This window comes from Lonchura striata, chromosome 8 (genome assembly GCF_050655825.1).
Source record: "Lonchura striata isolate lonStrDom1 chromosome 8, ASM5065582v1, whole genome shotgun sequence".
Lineage (NCBI taxonomy): Eukaryota > Metazoa > Chordata > Aves > Passeriformes > Estrildidae > Lonchura > Lonchura striata.
In genome coordinates this window covers 29,251,139-29,272,414 of record NC_140710.1, presented here as the reverse complement: position 1 = coordinate 29,272,414, position 21,276 = coordinate 29,251,139, and the positions used below count along the sequence as shown (strand labels likewise).

The following is a 21,276-nucleotide window of genomic DNA, read 5'->3' as shown; positions in this document are numbered from 1 at the left end:
CACCCTTTTGCACCAGCACTGGGGCTGGAAGAAGGCAGGGCACAAAGAGGAGTGACCCCACTTCAGCCACATTTCTCCTTTAACCCCTGTGAGCTCATCTGCAGCTTGACCCTCCTGCAGCTCCATGCACAGGGCTGCTCTCTCGGGGGCCACTTTCTGGCCTACAAAACCTCCATTGTAATTGAGATTTGCAGATATTGGGAGCTGGAAGCTGTTTTTATTTCCCACCTCAGACTCTGCAGGGGAAGCAGCTGTACAATGAATCACACAAAGGAGCTTGGCCTCAGCCTGTGGGATGTGGATTTGAGAGCCTGCGATGAAAAGGCTCAAATAATGCAGCTTAAAGGTGTGTTCCCCACAGAGCGAGGGGGCTAAGCCATGGCAGGCACCCCCTGGCCCCTCACTGCTGCAGCTGGACTGTGCAGTTCTGCTGAGGCTGAGGAGAGGCTCTGCAGATCCCTCCTGAGGGCACTCAAGAGCTGAGGATCCTCTCGGAGCCAATGCAGAGGCATCAGGACAGCACAGCACAAGGGATGGAAACAGCCTCCACACAGCTCACAGTCCTTTGAGGTCTGCTCCATGCCCTGCCCCAGCAGCCCAGGGACCACTCAGACACCTCTGGGACACAAAAACCAGGACATGGCAATGTCCACAGGGGAGCAGACCTGGCCAGACAATGACAGCTTGGGCTGAAGGAAGCCCCTGATTTCTGTGTAAACAGAGTTGAGTCTTTAGGGCTGCTCAGAGTGGTAGAAACAAGGATCAGCCACAGTCCTGGGCAAAGCTTGTGTCTGCAGAGTGCCTGGACCACACAGGTTCCTTCTCACAGGGAGAGAAAAGCCCAATTGTTCCTGCTCTGGGGCAAGCACCAGGCTCCCTCCAGCAGGCTGGGCAGCAGCAGGAACACAGAGAAATAAAGAGGTGCCTGAAGACCTCTCCACACCAGGCCAGTCTCACATGCATTTTTCTTAACTCTCAACCTCCATAATGATGATCCCAAGACTTTCCCCATGAGAAGGCAGCTGTGACAGGTGAGTTGGGAGCAGAATGCACCAGGACCTGATGCAACAGCAACCACAGGCACAGCTTCTCAATTCCAGAGGCCTGTGGTCGCCCTCCTGATTGTGTTTGGAAGATTTTTCAGGAAACTGTTGGCTGATGGAATCAAATTCAATGAAATAAGAGGTTAAAGTAACCCCAGGCAACTTCCAGAGGGCAGGGGATGAGTGTGAATCAGTCCCAATCAGGATTGGCATCCTATGATGGAAAACACTGGCAATGGAGAGACAGCTGGGATGAAACCATGGGCACTACCACAGGGGAGATCCTCAAACTCATGATTCCTTTAAACGCTGCCTGGTGGCAGTACAGACCTGCTCTCTGTTAACAGGACACATGAAGCTGGGAAACAACAAGGGGAAAGCCCCTTGTGAGGGCAGAGCTGAATGCAAGGGCACAAAGGGCTGCTGCACATGCCAGGCTCAGTCTGCTCACACATAACTTATCCCACAGCAGAGCCAGCTGGCCCAACTGGAAAGTGGCAGCTTTACTTTGTGGTCTGGATAAAGACAGTAAGGAAAAAAAAATAATTGAGAGTATTGGATTCAAAATTATTAAGAGGCTGGGAGTAAGTTGTGGTGGCTTTGTTAACAATAATTAAGATGTATTTAATCAGTTGAGTTACCAAACCTTCCCAGACACAGGTTAATGTGGGGGGTGTCTCAAGACTACAAGGGAACCTTTCTCTCCCATATTCTTGTCCCACATTGACTGAGAGTATTCAAAACCTCCTCTGCACCTCGAGGAAACAACCACACTGCATGAATTCAGGATGTGAAATGACAAGTGCAGCATTTTAAACACCGTCCTTCTGCCTTCCACACTGCACTAGTATCACCCCAGTGAGCACAGGAGGCTCAGGAGTGATGAGAGGGGATGAAAGCCGGACCAGCATGAAGGGTCAGGAGAGAGGGGCACGGAGGGGCCCTGGAGGGGAGAGCATCGGAGGCCACCTGGATTTGCCCCGTCCCGCTCCTGCAGAGCCTCACAGGCAGATCCCCCTCTCCAAATCATCCTGCTGCACAGCCTCCTCCTGCCTGCCAGGGTGTGGGTCTCAGATTCAGTCAAAGAAAGAAACTGAGAGTTTCTAGCCAGGCAAAAGCCTGGGAAAGAGTTGGGAAAGAATGTAAATAATTATTTATCTCTTGTTGTTCACATTGTTTATAGTTAAGTTCTATCACTGTGCGTCAAGCACTCTGCACCAATGATGTAGGTTGTTTTTACTTTAGAATCAACAAATTTGATCCTTGCGAAGCTCTGTATAAAAAAAAGCGGTGTATTTTGAATAAATGGGAGTTTTATTCTCAGCAGCCTTCTGATCAGAGTCTTCTCATTCCCGTCCTGCCTCGACAGCGATACCAGGGCTCCTCTCGGACGCTGCTTTGGAGAGGGGCTGGAGAAGATCAGACGCAATGAAGCTCGCCCAGCTGGAGCCAGCCAGCCCCCTTCTCTTCTCAGGCACAGCCTCTCCCCCACCTCCGTGCGCCTCCACGATTTTTCTTATCTGCAGGGCAGGAGCTGGCCCCGGAGGAGCATTACACGGGGCTGCAGCAGGGCAGGACGGGCAGGACTGAAGCTTTTCTCCCCTCCCTGCTTTTGTAGGCACGACGACCGCGTCCTTTGTCAGTGCTTCTCACCCTCGTTTTCTCCGGCTGGGTCAGGAGCAGATCGGCCCCTCCTCCCCTTGCCCGTCCCTGCCGGCGGAGAGCTTTGATCAGGAGCTGACATCCCGCTGCTGACATCCCTGGCCTTCCTCTGCCCTCCCTCCCTCCACCTTGAGGCCGAAACCCTCGGTGAGGCAGCGATGAGGACTCGGATCGCCTCCCGCACATCTGGCAGGCAGGAGCCGCTGCTGCCCGCCCCGCCCGGGACACCTGATGCCATTTGTGCACAGCCTGTGGCCACGGATCACAGCAGGCAGCTCCCGGGAGGGCCGAGCTGTGCCAGCACGGCTACTGGCAGCATCTTGCCAAAAGCTGCCTTCGGAGCACCAGCACAGCAACCCAGAAAGGAGAGGGCAAGAGATCTGAGAGCCTCTTCCAGTGCCCAAAGGGGCTCCAAGAGAGCCGTTTCCTTAAGGGCATGGAGTGACAGGACAAGGGGGAATGTGAAACTGCCAGAGGGCTGGGTTAGATGGGATATTGGGAAGAAATTCTTCCCTGTGAGGGTGAGGAGGCAATGGCACAGGTTGCCCAGGGAAACTGTGGCTGCCCCATCCCTGGAAGTGCCAAGGCCAGGCTGGACAGGGCTTGGAGCAACCCGGGATATTGGAAGGTGTCTCTGCCCGTGGCAGGGGGTGGAACAAGATGGTCTCTTAAGGTCCCTTCCAACCCGAACCATTCTAGGATTCTGTGATTCAACCACCATCCCAGCAAGAGCAGCTCCCCGCGTCCTGAAGGATGCTGTGCTCTGTCCCAGCACGGAGCACAGGCTGCTCCAGCGTGGGCAGAGGGATGCCCTGGCAAGCAGAGCTTGCCTACAGAGGGCAGGAAGGAGGAATCGGGCAGCAAAAGACTTTTGTGCGGGAGGAAACGAACGAAGCGCTCCGCTTGAGAGCGAGGGGCAGCGCGGGTGGCTCCGCGGGGACCTCTCGGTGCCGGGGCCGCCGCGGGGGCTCGGAAAGGATCAGCAGGGCGGTGCGAGGGGCAGGCGGGGCGCGGCGGGGCCCGAGGAGCCCCCATCCCATCCCATCCCATCCCATCCCATCCCATCCCATCCCATCCCATCCCATCCCATCCCATCCCATCCCATCCCATCCCATCCCATCCCATCCCATCCCATCCCATCCCATCCCATCCCATCCCATCCCATCCCAATCCCAGCCCCATCCCTCCCCCGCCGAGCGGCCGCGCCGCGGGTCGCCGCCCGCCACCCGGCAGGTTGTAAAGTCATTAACTCCCCCAGCCATGCCGGGCCGCGCTCCGCGGGCCCCGCCGCGCCCGCAGCCGCCGCTGGTGGGCCGCCGAGCCGCCTCCTCCTCCGCGGCAGCGGCAGCAGCAGCGCGGCATGGCCGCCGCTCCCCGCCGCCTCCTCCTCCTCCTCCTCCTCCGCGCCGCCGCCCCCCTCGGCGGTAAGGTAAGCGAGCCTCCCCCCGCGCCTCCCTCCCTCCCTCCCTCCCTCCCTCTCTCCTGCCTTCCTTCCCGTCCTCCCTCCCCTCGGGTGCCGCGGCGGGGCAGGCACGGAGAGGGGTCCGACCCGCGGCCCCTCGCCCGTCCCCGCAGGTTTCAGGTTCCCGTGCCGCGGGATCCCCGCGCTTCCCTCCCGCACTCGTGCGCTGCTCGGCAAGGGGGCTTCGTTGCCTCTTCCCCAGGCTGACCCCGAGGATCGGGCTTTGCCCTCTTGCCGTGCCTGGCACTAACAAAAGGCTGATGGGGGTGTGAGGATGCACCGAGGCGGTCCCAGCATCACCGGAGGGACCGCGGGGGCGCGGCGCCGTTCCCTGGCTGGGGGTTCGCCCGAAACTGCCCACCACGTTCATCCCTCCACGTTCGTCCCTAGCAGAAGGTTGGCTCAAGTTTAGGGCTGGAAACAAACAGATTTTCCCCTTCCCTGTCGCCCCCCGCGCCACCCCCAGCATGACTTGAGCAGCTGCTCTCCCCACTAACCATGGGGTGCCTGTCCAGACATCAGAGCCCCGCGCTCCCCTCATCTCTTCTCTCTCCACAAAGACCCCTCAGCCTGGCCCTCCTCCCGTGGCACTTGTTTCACCGCAGCACCGAGACCCCTGTGCCCGTCCCATCTCCTTCCCGAGGCGCAGCCGGGGTGAATCGCCCCCGTTCCCGTGGCAGGGCCGACAGAAATCCCAACTTCGTGGGGCGCCTGCAGTGCCCCTGCCTCCACGGGTCACTGCCCGCATTGTGCCTCGGCGCTCCCGTTTCCTCCAGGGGAGCCTGGCTGGATTTCTCTGCTGCCTAAGGAATTCTGCTCTGCTAAAGGAAGAGGGTTTTAGGTTGTGTTACCCACCCCCAGACTCATGGCTGGGATAAAGCAATCCCACATGAGCCATTTTAGACACAGAGAAGACCAGACACTGCAGATTTACTGGGGATAACTCAGCTTTGAGGAGCAGCAGTGTCTCCTGTTCTGGGGTTTGTCTTAATTTTGATGCTCGAGTGTCTCATTCCTACTTTGTTTTTACCTTCCTGCACATCTGCTGCCCGTGCTGTTTACCCTGAGCTGCAGGGCTAAGTCAGAAGCTTCAGGCAGAGCAAGCCAGGTCAAGCTAAACAGATGTGAAGTCCTTAATTCGGGAGCAACCAGGATGGACTCCTCCATCAACACGTGTGCACAAGCCTTGGCTGCTCCATTCCCCCTGTCCCCAGCAGCTGTGTTTGCACAACACCTCGGACAAAGGCATCCCCAGGTGGGAGGAGGGCTCCCCAGGACAAACACACACCAGCCCTGTGTCCAGCTCTGTCCTGTGATTCCCCTGCTCCCCACGGAGCAATCCAATCACAGACCTGGTGCAAGGCAGCACACAAAATGCTCATTGGGGAATTCTTCCTGCCCTCCCGTTGTCCATATAAAACACTTTAAAAAGAGCATCAGAAAACCTCAATCCATAATTTGTGCAAGCAGCTTCCAAACGAACTTCCTTCCTAACTGCATTCAATGCCTCCCCAAAACCTGGTGGTAGACATGTCTCATGTTCACTCCCTTCTCCCCCTTCACAGTTTTCCATCTTTTCTAGCAGCTTGCTCCAGGATAAGAGTGTTATCCTGCTTGCAGGGAATTACCTAATTGACCTGGATGAAGTGGTTTGTAATGATGTGCAGCATTTGCCTGTGAACTTTCTGTCATGGCAGGATTATGAACAGAACTTGGTAGTTTATCCACTGACTTCTCTTCACTTATTTTCTAATTTGCTTTTCATCTGTACCTCATTATATGTCCAGATTTTTGTTAATTATCTGCTGCAATTCCACATCCTTAACAAGGATCCCCTTCCATTTTCCCACAGATTACCGTTCTTCCTGATCCCTCAAAAATAATTCTGCCTTGCTGGTTTTACCTCAGGATACCTGCCCCTATGAAAAACTCCTCAGATACCTTGTTTCAGCTTTTCTAAGGAAAATTTGGGTTTCTGTATGCTTCCAGTATTGAATCTCTCACACAGACTATTGAGTCTACATAAATAGCGTAAAACAATGACAGGATGAGAAATAGCTTTATACAAACCCCACTTCTTTTGTAAAACATTGGGGCATAATTGCAACTGCTATTGTTTTTTTTCTCAGGGCTCTGGTGGAGTGTATCACCACAGCTTTAGTCAGAGAACGAGATGGGGAACCCAAACCAGGGGCGTTGAACAGGGTCATTCATTCCCAGATAATAATCTGCCATTCATTCCAGGCATTCAGACATCTGAAGCTACTTAGTATTTCAGTAAGTGGTGTGGTTTGCTGTAGAGAGAAGCCCTTCAGTAAAGGGACCGTGGAAATTTTTTGGTAGAGGACATACAGTTAACGGCCCCAGAAAAGGTCTGGGAAGAATTTATTTCATTTTCTGCTGCTGTTTTGAGTTGTCCTACGCTCAGACAGAATTGAGCAGAACATTTTACGGCAGCTACTGTGCCCTTCAGTGGTGGGCCAGCCCTCAAGGCTGCAGAGAGAGCCTTTCCCCCAGCTCCTCTATTAAGGAGGCATGTTTGTGGTCTCTCTTCCCAGACAGCTTTTTTTCCAGGAGCCAGTCTCTGATGAATCTCAAGATTAGGCACAACAATAAGCAACACGGGGGACTGGGCCACCGACACGGTGATTTCAGTTATTCCCAGGTCTCTGGGAAACCCAGTGCAGCTCTGAGCTGATGCAAGGCATGGCAGAGAGGCAGTGGAGAACTTATTTTATCCCTTTAAACTTCAGAAAGGCCGCCTGGAAATCCGATAGGATGTCAGGCCAGGCCCACCCTTCTGTGCAGGGCTGAAGCATTTTTTGCTTGTGGCAGCCTTTGTTTGGCAGGGGGGAGAGGGGAAGCAGCTGCTGGGCCTTGGCTTGGGCAGAAAGAGCTTTCAGTAGCACTGGCTTGGAGAGTGATGTTCCTTTGATACTGGCAAGTCTGGAGGCAGGCATTTAGTCCTGGAAAAGTTCCCTGCAGGTTGGGGTGCACAGCTCTGCTCCCCCAGTGAGGGGACGGGAGGGCAGCCCTCCCATGACCTCCAGCACAGGTGTGGAGGCACAGGAATTCCTTGGTTAGCCTCAGAGAGGAAAAGCTGCAGCTCTCTGACCACCAGGTGCCAAACCACAAGCACCTCGGGGGAAATTCTTGTGGAGAGCACCTGGCTGAGCTGGAATATGGTCTGTCTTTTCTAGGGATGGAAATTCTCATCACCTAAGGAATCATCTGTCCTTTAGGAAGAGCTCCTGGCCAAACACAGGCAGAGCCAGCCTTATAAAGGCTGGAGCCATGTGCATCTCCTGTGCTCTGGTGTTTCTAGCCTGCTCCTTTTCCATGATTCTGCAGCAAAGTGTACATTAGAACAGCTGCAGCATCTCCCATAACCAGCACAGTGCAAAAGAGTTCAAAATTCAGCCCCTTTTATTTCTCCCTCGTGAGGAGTAGGTGGGTAGGGAGATCCATTTGTCCAAAATTCACTCTTGGGATTTGTTGAGAGGCTTGGGAAACTGAAGCTAGGAGTTAATCTACTCTGGAGTCCGTCCCACAGTCCTTAATTTATTATTTAGACTTTTGGAAAATGTATCTATCTTCAATTAAAAACAAGAACCATTTGTGTGTCATGGTCAATGCAGACTTATTTCTGACAATACAATAAATTCAGCAGAGATTGGAACCAGCTGCCCCAGCTCTAAGTACCTGAAATTCCCCCTTCTTATCCAGGCCTAGGACTCGGATGCAGTCATGCCATAAGGGCCATGGCCAAGGGGACAGCTCAGCATTGTCCTTGCTTACACAAGAAAATAAATCCTCCTAGGGAAGGTCTGGCAAGGGAGCTTGGTCATGGAAAACCTGAGAGACAAATCAATCTGCTTGAAAAGTGATTAATTCCTCCAGCAGAGAGGAAGCAGGAACAGGGATTATGGATATGGGGGAACACATTCTGATAAAAGAACAAATCTCCTTGAATAGCATCTTTCAATAACTCTTCATCCTGTCAGTGAGGTGCAGTGCAGAGATATGTCCTATCCTAATTCTCACAGAAAGGAGCTCACAAAGGCAGGGATGCTGATCTCGCCCAAACCTCAGCTGTGCCTCCACATCCCTGACCTCCTTGCACCCAGGCAAAACACCCCAAGAGCAGGAACCCTGAAAAGGAGCCTGCAGCTTCTCACCACTCCAAATACACAAACTTTGTATCTGGGGTAAATAAACAGAGCAGACTATTTCACTCCACCTGTTCTCTTCCTGCCCCTTCTCACCTGCTGGGATCTCAAGAGCCTCAGGGCAGGACTACCTTGTAGGATACAGCTACAAGTTTTTATTGCCATTTGGGGAGAAACTGTGCAAATATTGCAGCCTTTGGCCCATGTGCCTTCTGTTCCAGGTAGTCCATGTGCCTCATGGAAGAGGTAAGACAGCAGCTTTGGTTTTCCCCCCACCTATGGGAGAATCAATTTTGTGCTGAGCTCTCCACTCAGACACCAGATAAATCACTGGGATTCTCCTTCCTGACAGCTGTGAAGAGCTCTTCCACCCCAGCTTTGAAATATGTGTCACAAAGAAGCATAGGAGTGGTCAGGGAAAGATTTTAGGTGAAAATCCCTCTCAGTGAGAGACTTTTGGTTTATTTCCTTTGTAAATGTGGAAGCTGCATAGTCAGAATTTCCATTTACATGATAATACACAGTGAGACAAAAATTCTCATAGGAGATTGCTTAAGATAATAGTTTGGAAGAACAGTAAAAGGTATTTTTAAAAACATGTCTTTTTCTTTTAATTTTGTTTTCCTAATGAGCAGTTCAGCTGCTGGCCACAGCATTTGGTCCCTGTCAGCTCCAGCCAGAACACTGATGTACAACAAAGAGTTTTGTTGTCTTGTTTTGAAATGAACTATTGCAATCACTGGAGAGCAAAGCATCAGGTAACATGGTGCTTTTTTTGCAGCAGAGTTGGCCATCAGAAAGGGGCACTATGCACATTTCGACCATTTAAGTTACAACTTAAAACCATTTGCATAAACCAGCTGCATCCCCTCTGCCCAGAGGCTGTTCTGTTGGCAGGCACTGAGGAAGCACAAGTTCTCAGGCAGGAATTACATGACAAAATGAAGAGCACTTTGGCTTTATTACACCGTGGAAGAGCATAAAGCCAAGAGACAGTCAGCCCAAGTAGTGAGCAGAGCACATTTAGTGATGAGCAAACCCTGCAGAGTTTTCTCTCCCATCCATCAGTTCTGCTTTGCAGAGGGTTGTTTACAACAAGACCAACTAAAACCAGCATGTTTTGCTAACAGTAGCACTGACACAACTTCCCTGAGCCCTTGCTTTAAGAAAGCACACGTCACAGACACACACAGAGTATTCATTTTTGTCCATTACTATTTAAACACTTGGCATTTTAGCTGGATAAATCCCTTCCAGTCACTGTCCTGTGACAAACTCAGGGCTGCATTCAATACTACTCACAGCTGTGTTTCACTAAGCAGCAGATTAGTTCTTGCACAGAAAAGTTTGCCAAAGTCCCTGGGAGCTTTTAGACCATCAGACACTAAACAGGAAAATACTGCCAGGAAGAAAAAAAAACCCAACTAAACTATGGAATTGCTTACCTGCTGGGAATTGTGGAGGCACAGCCAACAGCAGCCTACTGCAAGGACCCTGCTGGGGCCAGAGGAACTCAGGTTTGCCAAATTTAAAGGCTGAGACCCAGCAAGGTGTGCTGGGAGAAGGAGCATTCCTCCTCTGGACATAGTGGGGTTTGTGGGGAGAGGCTCTTGTTCTGAAGCTCTCTTGAATATTATTGGGGGATGAGGAGCCTGGATCTGAACCGCTTTAGTCACAAAGGGAAGGTTATTCATGAAAATGCAGCTCTGAGGCTTGACACCTGTGTACTCCCAGCTTCCCTGCAAGGCCAAGAACTTGCAGCTCTTCCTCTTCTCTCCTGAGCCAGGCTGGGAGTGATGCTGTGGGGCCAGGCTGCAGCTGCTTTTACTGCCACACATGTCCAGCCCTACAGCCCCTCTCTATCCCATGAGATCCCAAGGAATCCTGCTTCCCATGCAGGACTCAGTCTTGGAGGGAAGCTTTAATTTTGAGATCCTGGTGTGGCCCCCCAGGGCTCAGACCCTGGCACCTTTGTCCCACTGCTGGGCCTTTAGGAGACATCCAGGTGACAGGACAGCTGCCTTGGGTGGAGAGCAGCCAGGTTCTCCAGCTAACAATGCTCTGTTTCTGTCAGGACAGTAGTGAGGCAGCAGATGGAGCTGGCACCTGGGATGAAGAAGTCACCAAGTGGTGGGGAGAGTGGAGCTCCTGGTCCACGTGCTCGCGGTCCTGCGGAGGGGGTGTCACGTCCCAGGAGAGGCACTGCTTGAGACAGAGGTGAGCTGTGGGCCAGCCTGAGCCCTGGCCAGGGCAGTGGGGTGCCCCAGGCCTGTGTTTGGGGCTGAACCTCCTGGGTTTGCAGGGGCAGCCATTCCCTCATCTGTGGCCTCTGGGGAAGGAAGGAAGGCAGCTTTGTCTGTGGGCAGTGGTGGGGAAGGGTGACAGGAGAAGCAGTGGGCAGGTGACAGGTTCCCTGAACATGTCACTCACTCAGCTTGACTTGTCTGATGGGGAGCAAGGGGTTGGTCTTCTCTTGGGGTCCTGAAGATGACAGGGTTATGAGCTGGCTCTTTTCCTCTTCTCCTTTCCCTCACAAACCTTCATTGCCATGGCTGCTCTGAGCAGCCCAGCCCTGATCTGGGGCCAGTTCCTGTGCTCAGGATGTGGGCAGATACTGCCAGGCACCTTACGGGGACTTGATTTACTCCTGGCAGCAGCCAGCTCAGCCACATCTCGACAATTTCCTCTCTTTATTCCCTGCAGAGCTGGCAAGTTTTTTCCCCCTCTGTCATTTATCTGGCTGTCACTTGACAGCATCTGCATTTGTCCCCTACAGCTGTTACAGTCCTGGGATCAGTCGGATTGAGTTTGTGGGAGCGGGGAGAGCAGGGGAACCGCAGCTGCCTGAACTTCTTTCCTCTCTGGGCTATCTTGCCACCAATTCCCCCTCCTCCTCTTCCTCCTCCTCCTCCTCCAGCAGCTCTGTGACCTGCTGCTCCAGGCTGCTGGGATGTTAATGAGAGCAGGCAGCCTGCAGCACAGCTTTCCCTTCTGCGTGAATGCACTCCTGAGCAGAGCAAGCTCAGACCAGGGCCCCCGACCTGCCCTCCTTCCTGCAGCAGAAAACTTCTTTTTGCTGAGCTGGTTGACAGCGTGGTGAAGGTCCAGATGTGCTGTAGGACCTTCCCTCTGGCTGTGCCCTCCCTGGATGTCTCTGCTGCTGCTGCTCCTCTGCTCCAGCACGGAGCTGGGAAAGCAGTGGGGAACAGCACGGGGAGGGAGCCTGGGGCTGTCCTGCACCCCTACAGCCAGAACAGCCCTTCTGCCCTTTGCCTGCTTCCAGAAGAGAGATTTTTCTCTCCATTTGATGCCAGCTCTGTCCTTGACTCCACAGCTGGGGAGGGAAGGGTTTGCTGTGGTGTTTTAGTCCAGGGATCAAATCTGAATTAAAAAGAGAGAAATCCCAGCCCAAAGGTTTCTGCAGCTTTAAGGTGAATGGCTTAAGTGAGAGCCAGGTATGGCCACAAAGCAATTTCTGCCTGAGTCTGCAGGAAGCCTCTGCTTCTGAAAGGCATGGTACTTTTGAAGTCTTACTGCAAATTTAGGCTCTGCCTGTGTCATGTAAAGCATTGCTCTGGAGACACAGCTGCAGTGCTTCCAGCCAGGCCAGCCTGAATATGCTTATGCTGTTCCTTGGATCCTCAGTTTCCATTGTCTGCCGCAGATCTTTACACATTGCCTAAATTATTTTGCAGATAATCACTGCATTGCCTTTACCTGTGGTCTCAGCTACTCTCCATATATCTTCATAGCCTTCAAGAATTTTTTCTGTCTTTGCACCAGCCCAGTATCTCCCGAATAGCTCATGCTGGCCAGAGTGAAAGATTCAAGTGTTGAGAAACTCCTATGGTTTTGGTTCATCACCTGCACCAAGCCTTCTCTCATAATCTGTCGGGGTGGCCAGTCCCCCTGACAGGCACCATCTCTCTGCCTATTGCACAGTGGATTCTGAAATCACCTCCCCCAGTCACTGCAAATCCTGGGCACATCCATAGGAATGATGGACCACCAGGTTCTATTGTCTTTTGGTCACATCAGCCCTTTTGGAGCTCAGAGGTGAAGGGACACAGGGGTGCCAATACTGCAATTGCTCCCTGTCTGCTCAACCCGCCCCAAAACAATAATAGCCTAAAATCACAGCCCAACTAAAAGCACTGAAGATGTGTTTCAGAGGAGATGTTGGCCAGTCTAGATCCAGAAAGCTTTGCTCTGATGAAACACCTGCCTTGTTTCTCCCACGTAAGTCAGGCCTGACTCCTGTGTCATCCTCAGTACCTGAGAAACCTCCAGCTCATGTCTGAAAGTTCTGCTTTTCAGGCTCCAGATGCCTCAGGGAACAAATAGCACCATGTGTGTTGGTAAAGCCAAGCACTACCAACTATGCCAGCAGCAGGTGAGAACCACTTCCAATTCTGCCTGGTCCTTACTGGGGGGTGTGGGGCTCAGGGGGTCCTACTTGGAGCTGCAAAATCACCAGCACTGGGGGTGGGATTGGTCCCTCAGAGGATGGAGACAAGGATATGATCCTCTCCTGGGCTGGATGATGTGCCTTTGAGGATGTGGGAGATGGGCTCTGCTCTTTGGCACTAGGAGATAGAACAAAAGGATGTAAAAGCATTTTTGTTGTGGGGTGAGGGGAGGGACGAAGTTTTTCCAGCTTTTCCTGTTGCTGCTTTTCCCATTGCTGGAAGGATTTTTTGCAGGGCTGCTAAACACAGCTGTTTGAGAGGGCCTGGGCAATAAAGGCCTGGCCTTTCTGCCTCTCTTAGGCAATTCCTTCCAGGGTGGACAGGGCATTTTCATCCTGCAAGGATGGAGCAGGGACAAGCAGCTGTCACAAGAATGGCTGTGAGATAAGGAGCTTTTTGATTGCATTTATTCCCTCCATAGCCCTGCCCAGCCAACACAGCAAGCTTCAAACAGCAGCAGTGCTCCAGTTTCAATGCCAAAGCCTTTGGGAAGCGCTATTACCACTGGATGCCCCTCTATCCAGGTGGGTTTTCACAACTTCACACAGAAAAACACCCACAGGATCTTCTTGGGCACAGAAAAGTAAAGTCCTAGGGGACAAGGGAGGGATGCTCCTGGCTGCTCCATGTTGCTCTGAACAGGATGCTGATCCATTTCCTACACAGTGACCTCACATGGGTGTCCAGTTGTCCCTTGAGGCACAGACTGAGTTCCCCTAAGATATTACCCTGTTTCTGGACTCACCTGTTTTTCCATTATCTGCCAAGGGGATATGGAACATCTGCATCTGCAGCTGCTTAGGTGAACAGGGCAGAGCTGGCCACCAGCCCACACAGTCCATGCCCTCTTACAGCCTTTTTTTTGCTGTTGTGCATTTATGTGTGGCCTGGCATCTGCTGATGCACATTGCCATGTTGGGCACAGTGATGGCACTACAAGGGCATGGCAATGAAGAGGCTTTGCCAGCAGGAAGTATTTCTGCTGGGCATGGTCCCCAGTGCAGCCTCACACCGTGACCCCTTCACTGCTGTAAAGTCCGTGGCCCTGGGGTGTCATCGCAAGTAGCAGGAACATCCAAGGTGACATCAAACCAGCAGCAGGGACAAGGGGAAGGTCCCTTTCCTCACTGCACATCTCTGGGCACCTTGAGCTGCCCGGTGACCCTGTGCCTCTATCCCTGCAGATGACTACACCAGTATCTCCAACAAGCCGTGTGACCTCCAGTGTACCACCCGGAGCGGAGAGAGGCAGCTGATGGCCCGAGCACAGGATGGCACCTCCTGCAAGGACAGGACTTATCAAGGGGTCTGCATCAATGGGAAGTGTGAGGTGAGGGCCTGGGAGGAAGCAGTAGAGAAATTGGGATTTGAATTGCATGGCTGGACCTCCTGGTCATCACAAAGCCAAGGGGTCCCAGCAGGGAATTGAAACGGAGGCCTTGCATTGGATTAATTTATTACCATCCCCCAGAACCTCCCCAAAAAAGCACACAGGGAAAGACCCTGTAGAGACAAGCTGGCCCCAGGAAACTGTCTCTTGTTTTGTGCTTTGCAGCCAGTTGGGTGCGATGGGAGCCTGTACTCGCCCCGGACCATGGACAGATGCAGGGTGTGTGGAGGGGACGGCAGCACTTGCCACCGTGTCTCGGGCACCTTCCGAAAGGCAATCTCACAGATAGGTACTCCCTGCTACCAGTCTGGAGACTTCACCTGCTACTTCTTACCACCAGCTGGCACGGAGGGGGACTGGCTTGAATGTGGGCAGGAGCTTTGCCAGCTGCTTGGTGGAAAGAATTGAGGAGTGCCACCACCCCTGCTTAAACGCCTGTGTTTTGTCCTTCTCACTTAATCATCAGAGGAGATTGGTTTGATGTGCTCTATATTAGGCTGGTAAGGTTTCCCTTCACCTGTTTAAAATAGGAAGCAGCTGGGGATCTATTTGTTCCTATTGATTCTGGCATCTCGCCCACCTCAGATAATGTGAAGAGACCAATGAATCTTCTTTTATTTGTGCTACGTGTTCATTTGAAACCTAAGCTATGATGAGGGTCATAGCATTTTTTCAACCTGCATTTAATCTCCTGCTTTCCCCAGTCCTGTGGCTGGCACAGCTGAGGGACAGTCCCCTCTGAAATCAGGCTGAGGTTCCCTGCAGCCTGGTGGCCCTGTCCTCCAGCCACAGAAGGAATGGACTGTGGTATGCTCATTAGTAATTAATTGTGGTTTGAGGATGTTTTGGAACAAAACTTCACGCTGTTGTTGTTTCACTAGTTTGCCTCACTGCCTACAAACAGCAGCCTAGAAAAGCACTCAGGACCCTTTCCAGGGCAGGGGTAATGGTCTTACCCTCTGTAGCAGTATGGGTGCAGTTTTGGCTTCCCATTCCAGCCCTCATATAATATCTTACAGAACATAGAGGATCTCAGTTTCCAGTGGGAAAGACAAACTGCCAGACCATGCAACTTTTAAAGCCTCTTATTTCCTCTCCCTTTAAAGGTCAATTTTTATGTTACTCCTGAGACAAATTCCATGGAGTCAGGAGCTAAGGGGACTTATGGTCTTTTTCCACCCTCTGTTCAGCATCAGCCCTGATCACTACTAAGTTTTTTTCTGTGCTCTTGCCAGAAAGAGTGTGAAAGCACATTCATCCACACCCCCAAAGCCAGACTGTTTCATTGTGCAGTTCCTTCCCGACTCCAAACCCAGCAGTGCTCAGACTGACATCCGTAATGGTGATCTGTTAATGGGATTTCAGAGGAGATCTGGGATGAGAGTTCCCAGACTGGTGCAACGTGTATTTAGGTCCTTGGCACCCTGCTCATGAAGGGCAGTGCTGTCTCCCTGCAAAGACACTTGTCTCATGAGCTGCTTTTCCCACCCAGACATTTTTATTCTGCTCTTGGGGTCTCCTCATGCTCTGTTCTGTTCCTCAGGTTACGTGTTCATCACCAACATCCCTGCTGGTGCCACAGACATCCTCATCATTGAGCGCAGGAAAACAGAAAACATCCTGGGTGAGCAGAAGAGCTGGATGGCTGTGGAGACCCCAGTGCAGCTGCCTGGGAGGTGGGAGGAGGCTCTGTGCACTCCCACCTATGCTGTGAGAGAGCTACTGAGAGCATTTCCTCCAGGGTAGCTACGTGGGTGCTTCATCTCTCCAAAAACCAAGGCTACCACATCTCCAGTGCCAGGAGAGACACTTGGAACCCAGCTTTGCTAGGGGCAGGGCCTGGGGTTCTATTTCTGCTGGGCTTTCCTCATCCGTGGGCTCTTTGCTGTTCTCAGTGCCAGAGTTCTGCAGAATGTCCCATTTATCTGTTTTCTCTCTCTTTCAAGCACTTGCAGATGAATCCGGGCATTTCTTCTTCAACGGCAACTCTGCCATTGACCACCCTCAGAACTTCAGGGTGGCTGGCACTGTCTTCAAGTACCGGCGGCCCTCGAGCCTGAACTCGGATGGGCTGGAGTATATCATAGCTCATGGGCCCACTAACCAGTCTCTGAATGCCATGGTATGTGAGGAACCAGCTTTAGGCTTTCCTGTCTTGCCTGCCTCCCTCAGATAAGAGGAGTATAACCTGGTTCCCAAGCCAGACCTGAGTGTAGGTGGGTTAAGGAAGCCAGACAGGTGGGTGGGGGCTTTCCTTTTGGATTGATGAGCATGCTGTCTTCTCTTAATGCCCTAGAAAACGCTTTTGGAAAATTCACACCCTTAAAATAAAAGCACTTTTGTTTTCTTTCCCCGTTTCCTCCAGTACTATAACTTTAATGGGAAAATGCCTCACATAACTTATGACTACACTGTCCCACGGACACCGCCTCTCCGAACTGCGGCCCCTGCTCTTGCCAGGCCTCTCTATCACCACCTACCAGTGACCAGCCAGAGCCATCCCATTCCAGCCAACTCCAGAGCTGCTCAGACAGACTTCAATGCCACGTGGCTCTCCCTGTCACCAGATGACACCAGTGAACAGCTTCCTCTAAGGGAAGGGCAAGAAGAATTAGACTTTGGTCCTCCGCACTTCTTCCAGAAGAACTCTACCAGTGAGACCCGAGACTGGGGCTGGGAACAAAGTGAAGAGAAGGAGAAGTACGATTTTCAGATCAGACAGGTCTATCATGCAAACACAGCAGGAGAGGAAGAGGAGGAGGAAGCAGCAGCAGTTGGTGGAGAGACAGAGTTGGGTTGGTTGATTTGTTCTTCCTTCCCTCCTTGTATTGACTGGAAGCAGACATTCTGCAGTGGTCTTGAAATCTGAGGTGGCTTTAGCATCATGGTGAACAGGAGGGAAGGATGGTAAATAGTGGGGTGGAGACTGTCAGGGAGCAGCAAGGGCCAGTGGCTCTGTGAGGGAAGGGGAGGCTGTGAGGGGGAGGCCACAGTGAGAAGGTGTTAGGTCATAGGTTGGACTTGATGATATCAAAGGTCTTTCCCAACCTGGTTCATTCTGTGGTTCTGTGATCCTGAAACATGGATTAGGCAGGGCACTCACTTGGTGCCTGGGCTTGGCAGGCAGGGCAGTGACAGCAACAGGGCCTAGCAACAGTCCAGTGATCATCAGGGGACAGCAACGGGACAAGTCAAATCTGAGGTCGATCTGGGAGAGCCATACAACAGTTCAGGATCAAAGAACATGTGCAACATTGTGCAGCCCAGGACTGAAGGCCCAGACTGGAGCTTAAATGGGGCTCTAGAGCAGTGGGCGGACAGAGTGAGGGGTTGGCCAGGGTAATTAAAGCCTGCTGATGCTCCCTGGTAGAAATTTTTGATTTTTAGGCTGAACACGGAATGTTTTTTGCCTTGTTAAATGCCACACGCTGAAGTACAAGCCATCCCATATAGTTAAAGCATGTATTTTAATTCCAGCTCTCAGGTTCAACCAAATCTCCATCAGCACAGCTGTGCCCTACAGCATGAGGAGACCCGAGCTGTCGGAGAACAGCCGCGTGACATCCTCCAGGCTCCGTCTCTTCCGGCGCCTCTGTCACCGAGGCCCTCACAACGCTGCCTTTTGCAGGGAGCTGCAGCCCCTGGCAGCCCGGCTGGCCCCCAGGAACTCCACGGCCGGGCTCCGGCCCCGCTGGCCACAGGGCCTCCACAGAGCCCTGGCTCGCAAGAACTCGCTGGAGGACTTGAAGGTGGAGGTGTTTGCTGGGAGTCAGGGCGAAGCAGCCAACAGCAGCATGATGGCATCTGTGGAGAGCCCTCTGCTCGGGGCCAGCCCGACCGCCGACACCAGCCAGGCAGAGCCTCTGCGAGCCCCTGGCACGGAAAGGTGGTCCCTGATTTCCTGGGCAAAACAGAGCATGGTTGGTTGGGGAGGGAGGGCCAAGCCAGTCCCATGCTGTCCTTGATGTCCCCATTCATCAGTGTCTATCCATGGAAGCTGCTGTAGGTGCTTCCTCCAAGGACTGGTTGTTAAAACTGGCCTGACACGGAGCTCCTGGAACATATTTCAGGGTCCATTTAAATGGGTGCTGAAGGACCTGGTGTGGCTGTAAACAAGGCCAGGAATCCATAGCGTGTCACATATACACATATACCACCATGTCACACCCCTCCTGTCCCATTCCTCTGGGCACATTAGCTTCTGAAGCTTCTGTAAACATCTGGTAGGAGACTGAGGAGCAGTTTATAAATATTTCTGGCAAGCCACACATGAACTCTCCCCACCACATTATATAATATGAGGGGGACCTTGCTTGAGCTTCCCTTCCCAACTCAAATCATGCCTTGAGGGGTGAGGTACAAGCTGAGGCTGAGGGCAACCCTGTGGCTGGCAAACCATGATATATACACAACACTCACTATGAGCGATGCTTTCTCCTTGCTAGTTGAATTCAGGAGGTGGATCAAGGCTTTGCACTCTCTGTTTATCAGTGGTTTGAGTTGCCCAAGGTGGGGGAAATGGAAAGCAGGAACACTGGCTTTCTTTCCATCTGCAAAGACAGCAAGGAGGAATTTCCCTACATTTCATGTTTGCAGCATTTTTTTTTTTTTCATTTTTAGCTCACACTACCTCCTTTTTCCACAGCAATGAGTTTGATGTGAGCCCCGTGGGCCACGACGACATCAGCTTGGCTGACATGTATCGGTGGAAAGTCTCAGCTTATGCCCCCTGCAGCTCCACCTGCACTTCAGGTAGGTTTGGCTTAAGCTGACTGATCACGTGAGGTCTTTTTGGGCTATTGAGGGAGAGAATCCTGGTATTTCTTTATATGACAGGGGGAGTTTCAGATGCAGTGAGCACTCCAGCTATTTAATGCTGGTGGGAGGAGGCTCTTGGATCTGATGGAGCACGGCTGAGGGTGTTGCTGGCCCAGCAGGTATCAGCACTTCCTATGCCATGTGTGTGCGCTACGATGGAGTGGAGGTGGATGAATCCTACTGTGATGCCCTGACCCGACCAGAACCTACTCACGAATTTTGCACAGGGAGAGACTGCCAGCCTAGGTGAGTGGAAGTGACATCCACTGTCCACAGGGAGATATCTAAGGATCATTTTCTGTTCAAGGCATACAGCTGTTTTTGGGCTGAAAGGTATGCTTAAACTAAGAAGACCTCATATCCCCTTACAAGCAAAAAGAGGGGAAAAATTCAGGACCTGAATTGCCTGCTAAGGGCAAAGCTGGTTTCAAGGTCAGCACCGCATTCACTCAGGTGCAATGAGCAGAACCACAGCAGCAGCTGCTGGGTGAGGGTGTGCAGGTGCAGCCCTGCCACCCCATGCCCCTGGTCCCCCTTACCTGGGTGTTCCTTTGTGCTTTCTCTGCTCGTGGAGGTGGGAGACCAGCCGGTGGAGCGAGTGCTCCCGGACCTGCGGCGAGGGCTTCCAGTACCGCACCGTGCGTTGCTGGAAGATGCTGGCGCCGGGCTTCGACAGCTCCGTCTACGATGACCTCTGTGAGGCAGCGGGGCTGGCCAGGCCCATGGAGAGGAAAGCCTGCAAGAACAAGGCCTGTGGGCCCCAGTGGGAGCTCTCTGAGTGGTCTGAGGTAGGTTTTGCTCCCGGAGCTGAGCAGCCAGGGCTGGGGTGGGCCTGGAGGAAGGTGGCTGGCAGGCGTTGGGTGCTGAGGAAGCCCCTGGCCGACTGCACCCTGGGGAAACAAGGAGCGTATCTGCAGCTGCCCTGTTCTGGCACTGCTCAGCAGACAAACTCCATTGCAAAACATTTTTTGTAAGGTCACTTCTAAAGCAGGACAGTGACCAAGCGAAAGCCCTGCCAGCAAGAAGCTTCCTTTTCTGGAGGATACAAACTGAGGGGCAATTGGGAAACAGTACCATGGAGATACAAAAAAACTGAAAGCCCAGTGCAGTCCCTTTGACTGACTGCTCTGGTTGTGGCCCAGTGACTTGGAACAGCAGCTTAGGCATCAGCCCATTGATCTGTTGGAGCTCTAGGTCCCAAAATAAACGAGCAGCAAAGATAGGGGCGGACAGACCTTTTCCTCTCCCTGCTGGGGCCCTTCCCCTCTCTCCTAGAGCAGCAGGAGGAAAGCAGGAGGCGGCACAGCCGCTTCCCCCGCCGGCTGCGCTCTGAGCGCTGACTCGGTGCGGCCCTTGCAGTGCTCGGCGCGGTGCGGCACGGCGGGGACGATGAAGCGCGAGGTGCGCTGCTCGGTGGAAGCCGCCCTGTGCGACGAGTCCCGCAAGCCCAGCGGCCAGAAGGAGTGCTCGGGCCCGCCCTGCGACCGCCGCTGGACCGCCGCCGACTGGGGCCCCGTGAGTCCGCCCGGCTGCGCCCCTCGCACCCAGCGCTGGGCTGGGGGGTGGCAGCAGCGGGGCTGATGCGCTGCAGATCTCTGTCGGCTCTCTTCTGGCGGAGCCCTACCTACAGAAACTAAAATAACCTCTGGTTTTGCCTCTCCTCGCTGTTTATTTTGGTTAACTGTGAGCTGAGCTCTAGTCAATAATCTGGGAAGCTCACTGCGCCTGGAGAATGGAAGCCCCAGACTAAACGAACCTCTAAAGCCCCTTGGGATCCAGTGCAACAGTCCCAGTGTCAGGGCTGGACGCTAGACTCAACCCTGCTGGCACCACCAACCCTGACCTCTCCAGTTCCCTGCTTTCTGATGTGTCTAAATGCCTTTTGCTCTCCAAGTGCTCAGGTTCGTGCGGCGAGGGGCGCATGAGCCGCTTCGTCGCGTGTCGCAACCTGGAGGGCAAGGTGATCTCCAGCTCGCAGTGTGACCCGGCCACCAAGCCCCTGGCTGTCCACCCGTGTGGAGACAAGAACTGCCCCCCACACTGGGTGGAGCAGGAGTGGGAGCAGGTAAAGCCAAAACCAGCCCTCACACCTCCTTTCCACCCCATATCCCCCAGGATGTGGTGGGAGCTTGGTTCCCTTGGCAGAGCACAGTTGTACAGCGTGACCCTCCAGACATGGATCTGTATCCTTGTCCCAGCTCCTTTGAGAAAGAGAGGAGGAGTGGTGAATATCCCAGCTTGTCCCTGCCATACCCCATAAAAA

At 53.0% G+C, this 21,276-nt stretch overlaps 1 protein-coding gene and 1 long non-coding RNA gene across 3 annotated transcripts in view; one reads left to right on the top strand and one right to left on the bottom strand.

The window, feature by feature from the left end:
• The first annotated feature begins 2,328 nt into the window (after positions 1-2,328).
• The window catches only part of LOC110478992 (ADAMTS-like protein 2), a 22,212-nt gene continuing 3,264 nt past the window's right edge, over positions 2,329-21,276 (top strand). Inside the window, exons 1-15 of one of the 2 annotated variants that reach the window (XM_085586705.1) lie at positions 2,329-4,134; positions 10,416-10,553; positions 12,654-12,729; positions 13,227-13,329; positions 13,990-14,135; positions 14,361-14,484; positions 15,739-15,819; positions 16,142-16,317; positions 16,561-16,990; positions 17,673-18,081; positions 18,841-18,947; positions 19,133-19,259; positions 19,588-19,801; positions 20,373-20,528; positions 20,908-21,078. In XM_085586705.1, the coding sequence (XP_085442831.1) occupies positions 2,864-4,134; positions 10,416-10,553; positions 12,654-12,729; positions 13,227-13,329; positions 13,990-14,135; positions 14,361-14,484; positions 15,739-15,819; positions 16,142-16,317; positions 16,561-16,990; positions 17,673-18,081; positions 18,841-18,947; positions 19,133-19,259; positions 19,588-19,801; positions 20,373-20,528; positions 20,908-21,078 (3,729 nt within the window). In that variant the 5' untranslated portion in view covers positions 2,329-2,863. Of the gene's footprint in view, positions 4,135-10,410; positions 10,554-12,653; positions 12,730-13,226; positions 13,330-13,989; positions 14,136-14,360; positions 14,485-15,738; positions 15,820-16,141; positions 16,318-16,560; positions 16,991-17,672; positions 18,082-18,840; positions 18,948-19,132; positions 19,260-19,587; positions 19,802-20,372; positions 20,529-20,907; positions 21,079-21,276 lie in introns of both variants that reach the window. The other variant, XM_085586706.1, reaches the window with a different exon arrangement.
• On the bottom strand, positions 17,645-20,444 carry LOC146766802 (uncharacterized). The gene is made up of 4 exons (XR_014957125.1): positions 20,249-20,444; positions 19,553-19,764; positions 18,615-18,745; positions 17,645-18,096 (listed from the first exon to the last, which is right to left on the bottom strand). It is a non-coding gene; the product is annotated as an uncharacterized LOC146766802 (long non-coding RNA).